At 45.4% G+C, this 20539-nt stretch overlaps 1 protein-coding gene across 1 annotated transcript in view; it reads left to right on the top strand.

The window, feature by feature from the left end:
- Positions 1-690: 690 nt before the first annotated feature.
- LOC139266790 (kelch-like protein 29) overlaps positions 691-20539 on the top strand; it is a 494463-nt gene continuing 474614 nt past the window's right edge. The window contains exon 1 of the mRNA XM_070884383.1: positions 691-963. Within this exon, the coding sequence (XP_070740484.1) occupies positions 691-963 (273 nt within the window). The remainder of the gene's footprint in view (positions 964-20539) is intronic.

The following is a 20539-nucleotide window of genomic DNA, read 5'->3' as shown; positions in this document are numbered from 1 at the left end:
TGTTAATTCATTTAATCTTTTTTATTGGTTGGCTTATAATGGCTATTTTTAATCGGTGTGAAGCTCTTGATAACTAATATATAAATAAATGCCTCAAGAGCATATTAAAAATGATAGACGCTGTGTATTACAGTGTACTGTTTAGACGATGAATTCAGATAAAATAATTTGTTCATTTGCTGTAGCTCATCAGTAGTGGTTTGTGCTATAAAGGGTTAATACGGGTTATTTGTATCTAATAACACCATCACTGAAATAAATTCCTTATTTTAATTTAGCTAATATATTGTTTATAATATGCAACGTTGGTAGAATTATTCAAGAAAGTTGCTCATAAAGGTGCTTTATTTCTTTTGTATTTACTCAACGAGGTGAAAAATCTGATAATTTGCATTAATTACACAGTAGTGTCACATTAAAACTCCTGTAAACTTGAAATAGAGTAACACTAAAATGAATAGTTTTTGGAATAAGATGGTTTTCTATGCAATGCAGTGTTAGCAAGAAATGTAATATGGTTTGGTTGTTTTGGCTTTACCACTTATACATTGACAAGCTGTATAAACTGCAGTCTAATTTGCAAACAAAAGATTTTTTTTAATGTTAAGTATACTACTGACTATTAATATGTACCTATATTAAATTCCAGGTCTCGTTGAGCTCCTTTGAAAAGAAGAGTGTACTTTGGAGATGTCACGGCATCACAGCCGGTATGAGAGAGATTATCGCATCGGGTGGGACTGGCGAGAACGAAGCAGCGGCTGTAACAATGTAAATAATACCACCTGCAGCAGTGGCATTGCCAACAGTAACAGCATCGCTAACAGACCTGGTCTGTTGCCACTGCCAATTGTTCCCTCCCGTCTCCTAACTCCAGTCACACCTGTCTGCACGACAGCAAGCAATGAGATGATGACGAGTTTAATGGCCAGCTCTGTTCCTTCCACAACAACAGCTTCTAAGGTGAGATATGTTTGAAAATATTATCCTGCAATGTCCACTGGTTCACATTTTCATATTGCATACAGTTAGTAACAACTCGGGCCCCAATTGTTTGCGCTGATTTCTGGTTGTTTTAAGATGGCTTTTACATTCTGGCATATGTGAGTGAGATTCTAAGGAAATTTCGACGTAACTCGCCAACCGGAAGATCGGTGTAGTCTTCTGCTTAACACATCCTTTGTGCCGTTAAAGGAAATTCCAGGCCACAACTGTACAAATATTAATGTACATTGCTTAATATTTTTATGTCAAGTTCCATTATCAACCATTTTAATGAAGACATTAACCCTATTTATTTTAAATGGGTTGAAGCTACGGCTAACAGAAGCCTTTGTTAAAATGGAATGTCATAGGAATGCATTAAGTGTTCGTATGCAGAGTCATTTCACTGCCTCCAAATAAAGCAAAGTTGGTTTCTCCAGCGTCTTTGTCCTAAAGTCAGGAATCTATGAAAAATCAGAACCAAACTATCATTGGTTAAAAATTGGTATTTGATGACAATGGCACTTAAAGTTAAAATACAATGGTTCCGAAATTCCAGTAATTTTGTACGGCATCTGGGAGGAGGAGGGGAACTGGTCAGAATTTCAGACATAAAGAGGATACACCAGTGTTACACCCATTTAAGTTCCAACCTAAATTCTGTATCTATTTAATTGAAGATGATCATGCACAGGTGTCGCTTCAGATCAAAGGGTGATGCCTTTAGATTTGAAAATGCACTTTTAGGGTTAATATAGGTCTAGTGTCTGAAATGTACAAATGATACATGAATGACAGCTTGCCACCATAACACTTAAACTTTGCTGACCTTGTGGAGTCATTAAAGCTTGACAAGCACTAGGGAGTCCTGTTGAAAGAGGTTCGGGACTGCCAGTCATTACCTGTGTATCACTTCCTTTCACATGGTCCTGGTTGCTGTATTGGCAGGTCTTTCGTCATCCACTCCCACTTTTCAACCACTCCGTAATTTCATCATATTATTTAAATCATTCTCTAAGAAGTTTCAGGCTGTTTTTTTACTTGTTCCTTTTTTGGTTAATGCCTTCAAATTGCGACATGTTGGTTCTGTTTTAAGAGCAGTACAACTTTAAATCCTGCCTGCTGTACTTTTAAGTGCTTCCTCCACACCTTCCCCGCCAACACCCTCAGAATTTTGGGGTCAACAAGTATAAAAGCCTACTCCAAAGAGTAAAAAAGAAAATGGTGAATGGTTTTGCTTTCAAATTAAAGTGCATTTCATTGTGTGACATTTGACACTTGAGACGAAAAGGTGTTTCTCCAATTTTTTTCACTGCTGCACAAATATGAAATGGATTTGAAGTTTCTATGGGCCCAAAATTTCTCAGGAGTTGCTCTGTTTTTTTTTGGAGCAATTTGATTTTTCTGGAGTATCTTAAAAATCCCCATTTTGCACATTCAATTTGCGCCAGTGTAAGTGAGTTAGTTAGGATTTTTTAAGTTTAGTTTAATTTTTTTCAAAAGGGGGTGTTACCAGCCACCTACGCCCATTTTGGCCATTTAAGCCACTCTGGACAGTTAACAGTTGCTCCAAACTAACTTAGGCTAGCGTATGTGGCCACTTGTGGTCACACAGAAAACCCTTGCAGAGAGTTAAGAAAATCAGCGCAGGTAGCCAGAGGTAGCGGGGGAAGGGAAGCGGAGAGGACCTTGCACAGCACTAACCACCTTCACAACAACATTCAAGAAGCATAAAAACCATCAATAATAAATAAAAAATAAAACAAGTCCTACCTTCATAACTCGGCCCGATAAGTCAGCGGGGACGGCTGGTGTGAGAGGCCACTCGGCCAGGGATAGGCGCGGGTGGGAAGTCCAGGCGGGAGAGAAAGCACAAGGAACTGGCCACAGGCTCGCATAACACACAGCAGGTTGGACTTGCAGAACACAGAGACTGCAGGAATCAACGGACAGGGGGCTGGGCTCGGCAGAACACACAGGCTGCAGGAATGAACCAGGCTGCAACAGGCTGGGTAGAGGGTAGGTGGATGGATGAGAAGAGAGAGAGAAGTCACATGACTGAAGGGGGGAGTGGGGAGAGAACAAAAGACCTTTGGGTGTGCTCCATATACATATCTTGGGATGGGGGAGGGAGAACACTGCTGTGCTGCCGGCTTTGCAGCCATTTTTCACCTTCTTTGACCACCTTTGAAAGTTTAACTTTAACTTTAATGGATGCAGCAATATCAATGCCATGCCTTTTGCGAGCGTTCGGCATCATTGTGCTACATAGGAGACAATTGATTAGAGCTCATCACATCAGGAACATCAGAGCCCATAGGCTGCTGGGCAGAAGGCCTTACCCACATCGGCAATTTCGAGTCAGGCGTAGCTGGACCTGAGTGAGGCAGATTGTGTCAGAAGGTGGCGTTTCCACAGAGAAGTTGTCCGTGAGATCTGTGAGTTGCTGAGACCTGACTTACAGCCGAAAAGCGGCAGGTGGACTGCCTTGTCTGCTGAAGTGAAAGTTACAGCTGCACTTTCGTTCTATGCCTCGGGATCGTTTCAAGCTACAACTGGAGATGTGTGCACCATCTCTCAACATGGAATACATGTCTCCATTTGCTAGATCACGGCTGCACTGTATGCGTGGAGGAATGACTTTATCAAGTTCCCAATGACCACCCAAGCAATCTATGACAGGGCTGTGGGGTTCTCAAGGATTGCTGGCTTCCCAAAGGTACAGGGTTGCATTGATTGCACCCACAGCACATTGCGAGCACCTGTAGAGGATGCCGAGCTGTTCAGGAATAGAAAAGGCTTCCACTCCATTAATGTGCAGCTCGTGTGTGATGACATGCATCGCATCGTGTCAGTCGATGCAAGATGCCCTGGCAGCACCCATGATGCGCTCATCCTACGCGACAGTGTTATATCTGACAAGAACAGAGCTGGCTACTGGGGAACAAAGGGTACGGCCTGGCCACCTGGCTCATGACGCCCCAATGTGTAACCCGGACGGAAGCTGACCATTAATACAACATGTCGCACATTACGACACACAGCATCATAGAGAGGACCATTGGCATCTTGAAACAGCGTTTCCGATGCCTGGACCATTCCGGAGACTACTTGCAATATTCCCCTGAGATTGTCGGTCAGTTCACTGTTGTGTGCTGCATGCTGCATAACTTAGCCATCATGAGGCAGCAGCAGCTGATAGTGGAAGAAGACGACCCACCTGCGATGAGAGTGGCTGATGATAATGATTTGGAAGATGCAGGTGAAGAGCAGGAGGAGGTGGTGAAGGATGATGATGACGAGGATCAGGAGACCATGCAAGTGCCTGAGGCCGGAGCACGACATCGGAGGAGGCCGGGCCATTGTGCTCCTTTAACAATTGCTCAAGCCTTGTGCCAGCAGCTCATCCATGAACGCTTTACTGATGCCTGAGGGCTCAGCGACAACTATTCCACATGGACATGTTTATTTTTTGCAGTTGTTCCTAAATGTTGTGTTGTGTTAATGGAACATGATTCAGTTTTAATGTAAAATATGTTTTATTGAAAAGTTTACAATGAACTTCACTTTAGTGTAATAAAATAATTCTTGTATCAAACTTTACTTTAATATGATCTTTAAGATCACTTAAAAACATTAAGATCACTTATAAAGTTGTAAAGTTACATAACTTACAAAAAACTTTCAATTTGAAAACAGTTACAACAGTAACATCAACAACAACAACAGCAGTAAAGAAAGGCTGCACCCATCTCTCATCCATGGAGGTGGGAGTTTGGGGGGGTGATGCAGGTGGGGTGGGTCCGGCTTGGGTCTCTTCAGAGGCTGGTGCGGGGATTGCAGTGGGAGTGGCAGTTGATTGGCCTGGCTGTGTTCCCTTATTGCAACAGCTACCTCACACATTCCCTCCCTGATGGCCTGTGCTGTCGTTCCCACTGCCTCTGACATTCCCTCCCTCAGGGACACTATTCCCTCACTAATGTTCCCGGAAATCGTTCCCATTTCCCATGCCATTACTGTTATTTCTCCTGACAGTCCCACTACCTCATCACCCACCCCAGTGATGGTGTGCACGAGTGATTGGGTAAGGTCATTACTCTCCCCACCCAATGCCATCATCTGAACCACATCTGTTGCATCCTGCATCTCAGGAGAGTGTGGTCGATTTCTTCTTCCCTTCACCCTGGGTCTGCCTCGCGGCACCCCCTCCAGTGGGAGGCGCAGGCTGGGACTGTGGGGCCCTGGGTGTTCCATGCTGCATCCCACCAGCACTGGGACCATGGGGCCCTGGGTGTTCCATGCTACAACCTACCAGCGCAGGGACCATGGGGCTCTGGGTGTTTCATGCTACATCCTACCAGCGCAGGGACCATGGGGCCCTGGGTCTTCCATGCTGTATCCCACCAGCACTGGGACCCGCAAGCTGGGACCATGGGGCTCTGAATATTCAATGCTGCATCCCACCAGCACTGGGACCCGCAACCTTGGAACTTGGGAAACCATGGAATGTCACATCAAAACTTAAAGCACTATACATTTATGGGGACGGGCTGAAACCAAAGTATGTCGCATCAGAACTCATGGAAGTGTTTGGCAATGCGAAGTCCGTTAACATGGCCTCAACCACATTCATTTCAACAGTGTCCCATTCATACATCTCAATGCTCACCGTTTCCCCCCCCCCCCCCCCCCCACCATGTTCTGCAGGATTAGGCTCGTACGCATCTGAATCTTCTTCTGGATCTTCAGGATTGGCATCAGGTTCTGCAAGATATAACAGGACAGTCAAATGGTTAGCAGCACAGGAGGGGGCAGGATGGGTGGTATGAGTAGGCTCACACGTAGCAGGCCAGGCAGCAGGTTGATTTGAAGGGCCACAATGAATTTTCAAGACTTATCCTCTCCCTCACGTGTGGGCCCAGCTTGTGCAGTACTGATTGTTTTTCTCCAGGTACGACCCATCAAAGCAGCGACCCTCTCTTCCAAGGGTGTCAGTGGGTGCAGATAAGACGGGCCTCCTCCTGTTCGAGTTCTTTCCCTTTTGTTGTGGGACAATTTCTTCTGCAAATGCAACTTTTTAGAGAGGATGTCTTTCTGGGACATATACAGCTGGTCACATTTACAATTGCAATTACATTGAATAAGTGAAAATATTACTTACACTAACTGCTTGACCAAAGTCCTGGCCCATTTCTTTTTACACTGGCTCCCAGATCTCGTGGTTTTCTGCAACTTGGTTCCAGCATTTCTTCATTTCATTGGCACTTTTGTGCGACCTCTGTTGCTGGTATTCAGCTCCTGCCATCTGTTCTCAATGACATTAACTAGTATCTCCACTTCATCAGGCAAGAAATTCTTCGTTCTTGATGCACGTTGTTGAATTGCTGTATTGAATTGACACTCAGTGATTTTTCAAAACACACAGTCCTTGTTTTGCATGCAGCAATGATTTTCACCTATGCAGCATTCCTTCTGGAACCAGCAGCTGATTTCTTCCACAGTACTCCTCACAGCACTCCTTCAGGCACCAAAAATCAATTAGCTTCCTTTCCCATTAAAAATGGCCGATTGCCAATGTTATTCTCTACTGCGCATGTGCGAACGCTCCAATGCGCATGTGCAACACTGCCAGCACTCTTACATGTGCTGGGCCCTAGCTCCGCCCCCCTGCTGGCACTCTTTCAGCCGTGCGGCTCTAGCTCCGCCCCCACTGTAATTGCCATGCCACACCAAGCACAAGGACAGTCATCAGAGCAGGGAGAATACGGGGATATCTTTTCGGCGCCGTTTTGAGCGTAGGAAGTCGGCGCATCTCACGTGAATGCACCGAAAAAACGGGAGGGCCAAATTTGGGCCCAATAAGTGTAACATAGTGAAGGAATTATCCTTCTTACTGGTCAGTTATTTTGGTGCTGGGCAATTGAAGAACCTAGATAAGTACTTTCTAATGCATTCAAAGTTAAACAATGTCAATGAAATTAGCTTGAATTTCAATTTTGTGGCTGAAATGTCCTTGTGTATTTGACTCCACTTGTATGTAAGGCATTTGCTATCTGAATATACTTGTGGAATTTTTTTATTTGATTTCTGGATGTGGGCAATGCTGGCAAGGACACATTTATTACCCATCCCTAGCTTCCCTGATAAGCCCTCTCCTAGTATTTGTCAGTCGTGGTTCAGTTGGTAGCATTCTCACATCTGAGTCAGAATTTAAATCTCACTCCACAGACTTGAGCTTATAATCTAGGCTGACACTCCAGTGCATACTGCGGGAGTGCTGCACTGTTGGAGGTACCATCTTTAAGATGAGATGTTAAACTGAGGCCTCATCTGCTCTCTGATATTTGTAAAAGATCCCATGGCACTATTTTGAAGAAAAGCAGGGGAGTTTGTCCTGGTGTCCTGGTCATTATTTATACATCAACCAACGTCACTAAAAAACAGACTATCTGGTCATTACCTCATTGCGATTTGTGGGAGCTTGCTGTGTGTAAATTGGCTGCCTTATTTCCTACATTATACTGTGACTATACTTCAAAAGTAATTAATTGGCTATAAAGCGCCTTGGGATATCCTGAGGTCATGAAAGACATTATATAAATTCAAGTCTTGTTTTTTTGTGATAGTTCTCCCACATGACATTAGGAACGGTAGCATAGTGGTAACAGCATTGGACTAGTAGTCCAGATGCCAGGACAAATGATCCAGAGACAGGAGTTCAAATCCCACCATGGCAACTGGCCAATTTAATTTCACTTAATTAATTAAAAAATCTGGAATAAAAAGCTAGTGTCGGTAATGGTGACCATTAAATTACCGGATTGTCGTAAAAACCTATCTGGTTCACTAATGTCCTTGAGGTCTGGTCTGTATGTGACTCCAGACGCACAGCAATGTGGTTGATTCTTAACTACCCCCTGAAATGGTGTAGCAAGCCACTGAGTTGTACACAATCACTAAGAAAAACATTAATAAGAAAAAAACCAGACGGACCATCCGGCACTGGCTACGGACACGACAACAGCACACACAGCCCAATTGACCCTGCAAAGTCCTTCTCACCAACATCTGGTGGGAACTTGTGCCAAAATTGGGAGAGCTGTCCCACAGTCTAGTCAAGCAACAGCCTGACATAGTCATAGTACAGAATCATACCTTTCAGCCAATGTTCCAGACTCCTCCATAACCACCCCCCTGGTATGTCAAGGTGTGGCGGGACAGTGCTATGCACTCGGGAGGGAGTGGCCCTGGGAGTGGCCCTGGGAGTCCTCAACATTGACTCCGGACACCATGAAGTCTCATGGCTTCAGGTCAAGCATGGGCAAGGAAACCTCCTGCTGATTACCACCCACTGCGCTCCATCAGCTGATGAATCAGTACTCCTCCATGTTGAACACCACTTGGAAGATGCACTGAGAGTAGCAAGGACACAGAATGTATTCTGGGTGGGGGACTTCAATGTCCATCATCAAGAGTGGCTCGGTAGCACCATGATTGACCGAGCTGGCCGAGCCCTGAAGGACATATCTGCCAGACTGAGCCTGCAGCAGCTGGTGAACGAACCAATACGAGGGAAAAACCGACTTGACCTCGTCCTCACCAATCGATCTGTCGCATATGCATCTGTCCATGATAGCATTGGTAGCAGCGACCACCGCACAGTCATTATGGAGATGAAGTCCCGTCTTCACAAGGAGGACACCATCCATCGTGTTGTGTGGCACCACAACCGTGCTAAATGGGATAGATTCAGAACAGATCTTGCAGCTCAAAACTGGCATCCTTGAGGCGCTGTGGGCCATCAGCATCAGCAGAATTATACTCCACCACAATCTGTAACCTCATGGCCTGGAATATTCCTCACTCTACCATTACCATCAAGCCTGGAGACCAACCCTAGTTCAATGAAGAGTGTAGGAGAGCATGCCAGGAGCAGCACCCGGCATACCTGAAAATGTGGTGCCAACCTAGGGAAGCTGCAACACAGGACTACATGCATGCTAAACAGCGGAAGCAGCATGCTATAGACAAGGCTAAGCGATCCCACAACCAACAGATCAGATTAAAGCTCTGTAGTCCTACCACATCCAATTGTGATGGTGGTGGGCCATTAAACAACTAACTGGAGGAGGGGGCTCCATGAGTATCCCCATCCTCAATGATGGCGGAGCCCAGCACGTGAGTGCAAAAGAAAAGGCTAAAGTGTTTACAACCATCTTCAGCCAGAAGTGCCGAGTGGATGATCCATATTAGCCTCCTCCTATCGTCCCCATCATCACAGAAGCCAGTCTTCAGCCAATTCGATTCACTCCACGTGATATCAAGAAATGGCTGAAAGCACTGGATACAGCAAAGGCTATGGGCCCAGACAACCTCCCAGCTGTTGTGCTGAAGACTTGTGCTCCAGAACTAACCATGCCTCTAGCCAAGCTGTTCCAGTATAGCTATAACACTGGCATCTACCGACACTGTGGAAAACTGCCCAGGTATGTCCTGTCCACAAAAAGCAGGACAAATCCAATCTGGTCAATTACCATCCCATCTGCTCTCCATCATCAGCAAAGTGATGGAAGGTGTTATCAAGCAGCATTTACTCACCAATATCCTGCTCACTGATGTCCTGTTTAGGTTCTGCCAGGACCACTCGACTCCAGACCTCATTACAGCCTTGGTCCAAATATGGACAAAAGAGCTGACTTCTGGAGGTAAGATGAGAGTGAGGTTAGGGACAGCATCAAACAAGAAATTAGGGATGCATGCTGTCATGTATTCAACTATCATTGTAACCCATGTATAAGCTGACCTAAGTTGTACACCTTGAGAACATTGACCACAGGGGGCGAACTTGTGGGAGACACTCCTAACCTGGACTCTCCGGTATAAAAGGGGAAGCTCCACCCACCTTCAGCCTCTTGTGATCTTGGTAATAAAGATAACTGGTCACAGAGTGACCTTCTCTCAAGTATGGGCCTCGTGTGCATTTATACTGTATAGTAAGGACATATTACATGCAATAAAGGTACAGCAGTTATCATGGGTGACTTTAATCTACATATTGATTGGGCTAACCAAACTGGTAGCAATGTGGTGGAGGAGGATTTCCTGGAGTGTATTAGGGATGGTTTTCTAGACCAATATGCCGAGGAACCAATTAGGGAGCTGGCCACCCTAGACTCGGTGACGTGTAATGAGAAAGGACTAATTAGCAATCTTGTTGTGCGAGGCCCCTTGGGGAAGAGTGACCATAACATGGTAGAATTCTTTATTAAGATGGAGAGTGACACAGTTAATTCAGAAACTAGGGTCCTGAACTTAAGGAAAGGTAACTTTGATGGTTTGAGGCGTGAATTGGCTAGAATAGACTGGCAAATGATACTTAAAGGATTGATGGTGGATAGGCAATGGCAAACATTTAAAGATCAAATGGATGAACTTCAGCAATTCTACATCCCTGTCTGGAGTAAAAATAAAACGGGGAAGGTGGCTCAACCATGGCTAACAAGGGAAATTAAGGATAGTGTTAAATCTGAGGAAGAGGCATATAAATTGGCCAGAAAAAGCAACAAACCTGAGGACTGGGAGAAATTTAGAATTCAGCAGAAGAGGACAAAGGGTTTAATTAAGAGGGGGAAAATAGAGTACGAGAAGAAGCTTGCCAGAAACATAAAAACTGACTTCAAAAGCTTCTATAGATATGTGAAGAGAAAAAGATTAGTGAAGACAAACGTAGTTCCCTTGCAGTCAGATTCAGGTGAATTTATAATGGGGAACAAAGAAATGGCAGACCAATTGAACAAATACTTTGGTTCTATCTTCACGAAGGAAGACACAAATAGCCTTCCGGAAGTACTAGGGGATCGAGGGTCTAGTGAGAAGGAGGAACTGAAGGATATCCTTATTAGACAGGAAATTGTGTTAGGGAAATTGATGGGATTGAAGGCCGATAAATCCCCGGGGCCTGATAGTCTGCATCCCAGAGTACTTAAGGAAGTGGCCCTAGAAATAGTGGATGCATTGGTGATCATTTTCAAACAGTCTATCAACTCTGGATCTGTTCCTATGAACTGGAGGGTAGCTAATGCAACAGTACTTTTTAAAAAGGGAGGGAGAGAGAAAGTGGGTAATTATAGACCAGTTAGCCTGACATCAATTGTGGGGAAAATGTTGGAATCAATTATTAAGGATGAAATAGCACTGCATTTGGAAAGCAGTGATAGGGTTGGTCCAAGTCAGCATGGATTTATGAAGGGGAAATCATGCTTGACAAATCTTCTGGAATTTTTTGAGGATGTAACCAGTAGAGTGGACAAGGGGGAACCAGTGGATGTGGTGTATTTGGACTTTCAAAACGCTTTTGACAAGGTCCCACACAAGAAATTGGTGTGAAAAATCAAAGCACATGGTATTAGGGGTAATATACTGACATGGATAGAGAACTGGTTGGCAGACAGGAAGCAGAGAGTCGGGATAAACGGGTCCTTTTCAGAATGGCAGGCAATGAGTGCTGCAGGGCTCAATGCTGGGACCCCAGTTCTTTATAATATACATCAATGATTTGGATGAAGGAATTGAGTGTAATACCTCCAAGTTTGCAGATGACACTAAACTGGGTGGCGGTGTGAGCTGTGAGGGGGATGCTAGGAGGCTGCAGGGTGACTTGGACAGGTTAGGTGAGGGGGCAAATATATGGCAGATGCAGTATAATGTGGATAAATGTGAGGTTATCCACTTTGGGGGCAAAAACACAAAGACAGAATATTATCTGAATGGCGGCAGATTAGGAAAAGGGGAGGTGCAATGAGACCTGGGCGTCATGGGGCGGGCGGGTAAGTGGAGCTGAGTCCACGGCCAGATCAGCCATGATCTTATTGAATGGCGGAACAGGCTCGAGGGGCTAGATGGCCTACTCCTGTTCCTAATTCTTATGTTCTTATGGTTCATCAGTCATTGAAAGTTGGCATACAGGTACCGCAGGCGGTGAAGAAGGCAAATGGTATGTTGGCCTTCATAGCAAGTGGATTTGAGTATAGGAGCAGGGAGGTCTTACTGCAGCTGTACAGGGCCTTGGTGATGAATATTGTGTTCAGTTATGGTTTCCTAATCTGAGGAAGGACGTTCTTGCTATTGAGTGAGTGCAGCGAAGGTTTACCAGACTGATTCCCGGGATGGCAGGACTGACATATGAGGAGAGACTGGATCAACTGGGCTTTTATACATTGGAGTTTAGAAGGATGAGAGGGGATCTCATAGAAACATATAAGATTCTGATGGGACTGGACAGGTTAGATGCGGGTAGAATGTTCCCGATATTGGGGAAGTCCAGAACCAGGGGACACAGTCTTAGGATAAGGGGTAGGCCATTTAGCACTGAGATGAGGAGAAACTTCTTCACTCAGAGAGTTGTTAACCTGTGGAATTCCCTGCTGCAGAGAGTTGTTGATGCCAGTTCATTGGATATATTCAAGAGGGAGTTAGATATGGCCCTTACGGCTAAGGGGATCAAGGTGTATGGAGAGAAAGCAGGAAAGGAGTACTGAGGGAATGATCAGCCATGATCTTAATGAATGGTGCTGCAGGCTCGAAGGGCCAAATGGCCTACTCCTGCACTTATTTTCTATGTTTCTATGATTGCCCTTAACATCAAAGCAGCATTTTGACCGAGTGTGGCATCAAGGAGCCCTAGTAAAACTAAAGTCAATGGGAATTAAGGGGAATACCTAGCACAAAGGAAGATCGTTGTGGTGGTTGGAGGTCAATCATCACAGCCCCAGGACATCACTGCAGGAGTTCCTCAGGATAGTGTCCTAGCACCAACCACCTTCAGTTGCTTCATCAATGACCTTCCTTCCATCATAAGATCAGAAGTGGGGATGTTCGCTCATGATTGCACAGTGTTCAGTTCCATTCTCAACTCCTCAGATAATGGAGAAGTCCATGCCCGCATACAGCAAGACCTGGGCAACATTCAGGCTTGGGCTGATAAGTGGCAAGTAACGATCACGCCACACAAGTGCCAGGCAATGATATCTCCAACAAGCAAGAGTCTAACTACCGCCCTTAACATTCAATGGCATTACCATCGCCGAATCCCCTACCATCAACATCCTAGGGATCACCATTGACCAGAAGCTTAACTGGACCAGCCAATAAATACTGTGGCAACAAGAGCAGGTCAGAGGCTGGGTATTCTGCAGAGAGTATCTCACCTCCTGACTCCCCAAAGCCTTTCCACCATCTACAAGGCACTAGTCAGGAGTGTAATGGAGTACTTTCCACTTGCCTGGATGAGTGCAGATTCAATAACACTCAAGAAGCTCGACATCATCCAGGACAAAGGAGCCCGCTTGATTGGCACCCCATCCACCACCTTAAACATTCACACCCTCCACCACCGGCGTACCCTGGCTGCATTGTCTACCATCTACAAGATGCACTGCAGCAATTCCCCAATGCTTCTTCGACAGCACCTCCCAAACCCGCAACCTCTACCACCTAGAAGTTCAAAGGCAGCAAGCACATGGAAACAACACTACCTCCATGTTCCCCTCCAAGTCACACACCATCCTGATTTGGAAGCATACCGCCATTCCATCATCATCGCCGGGTCAAAATCCTGGAACTCCCTCCCCAACAGCACCTTCACCACACGGACTGCAGCGGTTCAAGAAGGTGGCTCACCACCATCTTCTCAAGGGCAATTAGGGATGGGCAATAAATGCTGGCCTTGCCAGCGATGCCCACATCCTATGAACATTTTTTTTTTAAATGAGGTAGGGAAGAGATTGTGATGTATGTCTAAGTCAGTCTGATGTGTTACTTTTTCTCTCTTCCTGCTTCCATTTTATTTATATTCATAGCCTGCTGAGCTGTGGAATTTGTGAGTATTTTCTCTTGCTGTAAAGTGAGACAAAGCAGAGGAACCCTTGAGGACAGGGATATCCCGACACTTATAGAAGTTGTGAAATCACTTTATTAAAACAATAGGCCATATGGAACAGACCTCCCTGACCTGATCAGGTCATTGAGCATACCAATTAATTTCTGTCTAAATGACCAATAACAGCATAAAGCTGGGTTGGAATATTGCACTATAAGATGATCAATTTCACTTGTACACAGGCAGTGGAATAATCAATGCAATTTAGTTATGATAACTACTGAGAGTAAGTTTTTTAATAGCTGTGAATTGATTTTTAATTATTTTCAAGTTTCAGACTGTTCATCTTCTTCCAAGTCTAAGCAACTGATCTTGATCTAATTTTATTCTGTGCAATCCTTCTTTGTGTTATTAATAAAGACCTGAGCTATGTTAACTCAGTGCCGTACTGCATTGAAAGGTATGGGGGGTCATTTTAACCCAACCCGCCCGGGTTAAAGTCAAACTTGGAAAGTAAAACTTGGTGGGATGCCTGTCTTTACATTAGTTTTTGGGAGAATGGTCATTGAAGTTAGTGTGGTGGAGTTTGCAAGCACTTCACTACTGCCTCGAAGACCAGAATCTTAATTAATCTTAATTCTGAGGGAAGAAATTAGATCACATGGTTCAACCGTCCAACAATGGTACAAATATTTAGTTTAAGAGAAAATAAAATGCTTCAGAAAACCCTTCATGTTTACTGTAAAGTTATTTTAAAATATTGCAATTTACTAAAGCATGGTAGTAACTTAATTAGCTAAATGCATTTTAAAAATTGAAGTGCTTAGTTCCAGTTATTTAATTTATAATTTATAGTAATATGGAATAAATGTATAACATTTAACATTGTTTTGCTGTTTCTAATCTAATATTGTGAACTATGGTTTACTGCTTGCATTATACAGGCAGAGCATCCAAAAGCTGGAAACCTCGGGACCGAGTCCATGCTAGATTTCGGATATTTCCGGATTTCGGAACGTCCCGAATCCGGAAACGCCCGAGCCAAAGTTTGGGTATTTCCGGATTTCGGAATGTCTTTCTGTAGTCCTTCGGAGGGTCTTTCTACAGTCCTTTGCTGCTCTCCCTCTCTTGTGTTTTTGTTAATCCAGAGTCTCCTGTATCTGCTTGAAGCTGGTCTGATTATTGTATTGTTTTGCCTTGCTGAAACTGATTGGACAGTCTATTACTTTTCTGCAATAACCATCCACAGTTTGCAAAACAAAATTCACAAAGCAAGATTGGAATTGCATCTAAATCTTGGACCTCCAATTCCTAATTTCCCCAAATCGAAAGGTTTCATTTGGACCTGGTGTGTTGGTACTGGACAGCTGTTTTGTTGTGCCATTTGGGAAGTGCCGTTTGCAGAGTTTTGCCGGGGTCTTGCGCCAGCGATTTTTGGCAGACTGCCGGCGTGCAAGGGTGGGGGTGCCACGGTCGCCATGCTTTGGAGTTTTGGTGCGCCCGTGTTCTGGCCGAGGGAAGACGCCCGGGTGGGGACCTGCGTTGCGGACCCAGGAGCAGCGGTGCCTGTGGGTCTGAAGACCTGCAAGAAGAGGCCGGTTGGAGTTGTTTTTTGATTTTTGAGTGTTTTGTGAGTTTTTGTTTTGGGGAATTTCCCTGGGCCCGGCTCGCAGCAGTATTCGGTTTGGCAGGGTGTCCAAATTTCGGAACATTTTCCGGATTCCGGACGGCCCCGCCACAGATCGGCCCATTGTCAGGATTCAGGAACATTCCGAATTTAGGAACTCCGGATTTCGGATGCTCAACCTGTAATACAAATATAGTTTGCCAAGCATATTCTTAGATAAGACTTTAATAAATTATTGTATTAACTAATGAGTCCAATATCATTATCATTCTGAATTTAGTTAAATCTTGAATAATGCCAACCCATACAGTATCCCACCTTGCCCCATCCCCATCCTGAAAGTCAAAATCCCAAACTAGAGTCAAACCCAGTAAAATTCTGAAGCATTAGTTTTGAAAAATTTTCATTCTGGTGTTTTGTTTAGTGCAGAAAGCACAGTAGAATACAAGTCCAAGGAAGACCAGCTCAAACTGTAGTATTGCGTCCAGTTCTGGTCACTGAGTCACAAGGGAGACATTCAAACCTTGGAGGGGTGCAGAGAAGAATCGTGAAATTAATCCCTCGAGTGAGATAACTGAATTCTGAGGAAAGACTAGAGATGCTTGCCTTTTCAGCCCGAAGAGGAGGTGACTATATTCAAAAAGGAGTTAGATGAAGTCCTTACTACTAGGGGGATCAAGGGGTATGGCGAGAAAGCAGGAATGGGGTACTGAAGTTGCATGTTCAGCCATGAACTCATTGAATGGCGGTGCAGGCTAGAAGGGCCGAATGGCCTACTCCTGCACCTATTTTCTATGTTTCTATGACTAAGAAAAATGTGCCACAGAACGAAATAAATGATATGAAAAAGGTAAATCCGAAATGCAGGACTGATGTCAATAAGTTCTTCACATAGTGATCAACATGCAGAATGAACTTCCAGATAAGGATCAAAACCCATGGAATTATTTAAGCAACAGCTCAATGCTGTGATGGGGAATTGTAGGTTCTTTAATGAATGGACTTAATGAAATACTATAATTTGAAATTTTCCAACACCTTTTTCTGTGTGAACGGTTTGCTCACAAATCTGATGATAACCCATCAGGGTCAATTTAACCTGCTTGCCTGACGGGAAACTGACAGAATCACTTTGATTGTTGGTTTACTTTTGTTAACTTCAACCTGCATGGGTTAGGTTAAAATTACCTTCATTACCAGTTACTGTGTGTTACACTGAGTTAGCATGGCACAGGTCTGACAATTAGCCATAATCATGATAAGTTGCTTACTGATTAACACATAGGATGTCCACTACACCTCTTGTTAATTCAGAAGACAAAATATTCATAATTCTAGACTGCTTTTTACAGGTTAAACTACTGTCCAGGTTTCCTTACAAATAAAATTGTGGAAGCAAAAGCATATGCTAGGTAACATAAAGCACAACCAGTAATTTATAATTTAAACAAATGTGCTGACTATTTAACAGTCCATTGTTTGCACAGCTCCTTGGAAACTTTTAGAAATAGGGAAGGGTAAATTGTTGTCTCTACTGCCTGGGTGGTAATCTGACAGAGCTGATGTGCCACCTATTGTTGAATCTACCCGATTTTTATTCCATCGAAGCTTCATAGCTTCCTTGTACTGTATACAGTGAGAGTGCAAAGGTTGAGTGTGGCTCCGCCATTTGCAGCCATTCTCTCTCTCTGTTAGCATGGTAAAAAGTTAGCATATGCTTTGGTTGCCATGGGATGCAATCAAACCCAGGGAGCAGGAATTCGCATAGTTTGCACCACCCTTTAGCGCTCCCGGGAGCGCCAACTGGAGGCGCAAATGACTTCTCGCGCAGGGCGCTACCGCCTCCTGCAAAATTCGCAAAGTGGCTCCATTCCCACAGTTAACGCCCCAGTCCCGCCTCCGAGAGGATGTGGAACGTATGATATTGCGCTCCACTTCCTCTCGGGGGTGGTAACCCCAATTTCATTGCCGGGGCGGGACTTCTGCGCGGGCGCAGGAAGTCCCACCTTGCAGCGGGTACTGCTGTACCGAATTACGGTCCCCAGGTGTCAGCAAGCAGACCATCGTGGGGTTAATGACAAGTCAACTGAACAGTTATACACCATCTGATGCTTGCTTTTAATTGGGTGTATGCATGCAAGACTAAGTGAAGCAACACCTCCAGGTAAAGGCTGAGGGACCCCAAATACTATGACTAGGTAGGGTCTTGAAACATTTGAACACATGAAACTCTTCACCTTTTGACTCGGAGGTAGGAATGCTATCATTAACCAAAAGGCCTACTACTCCCCTTGAAACTTGTACTGGTTGTAAGTGGCAGACATGCTTAGTACAGTACATTATTTGAAGATGTGGCTAGGTCTACCTTGCCTGACTGATAATTAAACGTTTTGCAACATTGAGTTACAATTTGGCCGGAACCTTCCCAGCCCTACAAGTGCGGATTGGAGGCGGGCTCGCTGTCAAATGGCCCTGATTGACAGCGGCTCAGGATCCCGCTCCGAACCTGCCTCCGTGTGAGTTTCTGACCTGTCAGATCTGCATTCGGATCGCAGACCCGACAACAAGTGGCGGGACAGGTATTTAACAACATTAAAAGGTACTTAAATGCTAGTTAGGAGGCTTAAAAGCAGGCACTTACAATTTTACCAACCTTTTGACAGGTTTGCCATGCCTTGGAGAACACGCCAGGTAAGTGGAGTCGGGTTCTCAGTGACTCTCTATTGCTTTGGCTAGTTGACAGCTGCAGAAGTGGTATAAAAGCTATTATTTCACAGCTGTTCACTTTCCAATGCCAGAATGGAAGAGACTTTTGAGCTGTATGCACTTTGGAAGTGTTTGCAGTGAACTCTATTCACTGTCACCTCCTTGGAGCAATCTCTCCCACCATTGACATTGCGCTCCTGTCATCTCAACCTCACCTGCCATCTATTCCAGCAGCATCGGTGCCCTTGAAAACTTCTCACCTTGGTCCTCAGAATCCCAACACGATCAGCCCCAACACCAACATCACTAAACACACCAGCATCACCACCAGCAACACCAAGACTGAAGTGCAACCAGAATTTGAGGAGCATCCCCTTCAAATATTAGACCTCACACATTCAATAAAAAAAGCGAACGCGGACTCCTCTAGACTGCAGAAATTACAGGCGGCCTGGAAGCCAGTGAGCAAACTTAAAAATTTACTGCTCCGTGCAACACCCTCCAGGCCAAGTCCCCAATAAATAGGGGGAGGACTCCCGCGTAGAGAGCACTCCATTGGGGACCCCCGCCTCCTCTGGACGACAAGATGATGCGCCATGGCGTGTCCAGACGGCAGATGAGAATGGCAACGTGGAGAGTGTGCAAGAGCAGCCCGTACAGGAATCCCCTCCACATGGAACTGAAAGGCACGGAGGAGATTTCCCAGAGGAGGCTCAAGTTGTGAGGTTTTGGGGCTTGGCGCCGATAAGAAATTCCGTCCAGACGGGGGTCAGTTCAGATGGGATTCAACAGCTCTACAACTCTTTTGTACAAATCTGTAGAGCATAATCATTAAATCAAGTGCCCCCTTGTTTTTTTTTGGTTTTCTTTGGGTTTTTTTGAGGGCACCAGAAATACAAATTATACAAGTGCCTCCTGGCTAAAAGGGGAGGTGGGGGCACTAAAACCGACAACTTAATCAAATTAAACTTTTGACGTGCTTCAAATTAAAATTTAGATGCCGGGGGTGATGATGCACTCCAGTCCTTCCGGCGCCCACCTCTCGCGGAAGGCCGCAAGTGTACCGGTGGACACCACGTGCTCCATCTCCAGGGACACCCTGGCTCGGACTTAACCGCGGAAGAGAGGCAGGCAGTCGGGCTGAACGACCCCTTCGACTGCCCGCTGCCTGGACCGGCTGATGGCACCCTTGGCCGTGCCCAGGAGCAATCCTACGAGGAGGCCCTCGGACCTACCCGTTCCCCTTTGCACAGAGTGCCCAAAGATCAGGAGTGTGGGACTGAAGTGCAACCAGAATTTGAGGAGCAGCCCCTTCAAATAATGGAATAGCGGCTGCAACCTCGCACATTCCATAAAAACGTGGAACACGGACTCTTCCAGATCGCAGAAATTGCAGCCGGCCTGGGAGCCCGTGAACCGACTTAAAAACTTATTGTGTGGGACTGCTCCATGCAACATCCTCCAGGCCAAGTCCCCAATAAATAGAGGGAGGGCTCCCCCATAGAGAGCACTCCATTGGGGACCCCCGCCTCCTCTGGATGGCAAGACGGTGAGCCATGGCGTGTCCGGATGGCAGACGAGGATGGCAATGTGGAGAGTGTGCAGGAGCAGCCCGTACATGAAACCCCTCCACACAGTACTGAAAGGCACGGAGGGGATTTCCCTAAGGAGGCTCAAGTAGTGAGGCGCCGGCTCCCAAGGGAGGTTCCGGGGTTTGGCGCCAATGACGAATTCCATCCGGACGGGGGTCTGTTCGGACGGGATTCATAGAAACCTAGAAACATAGAAAATAGGTGCAGGAGTAGGCCATTCGGTCCTTCAAGACTGCACCACCATTCAATAAGATCATGGTTGATCATTCCTTCAGTACCCCTTTCCTGCTTTCTCTCCATACCCCTTGATCCCCTTAGCCATAAGGGCCACATCTAACTCCCTCTTAAATATATCCAATGAACTGGCATCAACAACTCTCTGCAGCAGGGAATTCCACAGGTTAACAACTCTCTGAGTGAAGAAGTTCTCCTCATCTCGGTCCTAAATGTCCTACCCCTTATATGTCCCCTGGTCTGGACTTCCCCAACATCGTGAACGTTCTTCCCGCATCTAACCTGTCCAGTCCCGTTAGAATCTTAGACGTTTCTATGAGATCCTCTCTCATCCTTCTAAACTCCAGTGAATAAAGGCCAAATTGATCCAGTCTCTCCTCATATGACAGTCCAGCCATCCCTGGAATCAGTCTGGTGAACCTTCGCTGCACTCCCTCAATAGCAAGAACTTCCTTCCTCAGATTAGGAAACCAAAACTGAACACAATATTCCAGGTGAGGCCTCACTAAGGTCCTGTAC

The sequence above is a fragment of the Pristiophorus japonicus genome, chromosome 7, assembly GCF_044704955.1.
Source record: "Pristiophorus japonicus isolate sPriJap1 chromosome 7, sPriJap1.hap1, whole genome shotgun sequence".
NCBI lineage: Eukaryota > Metazoa > Chordata > Chondrichthyes > Pristiophoridae > Pristiophorus > Pristiophorus japonicus.
Note: the sequence above shows the minus strand (reverse complement) of the source record. Positions and strands in the feature narration are given on the sequence as shown.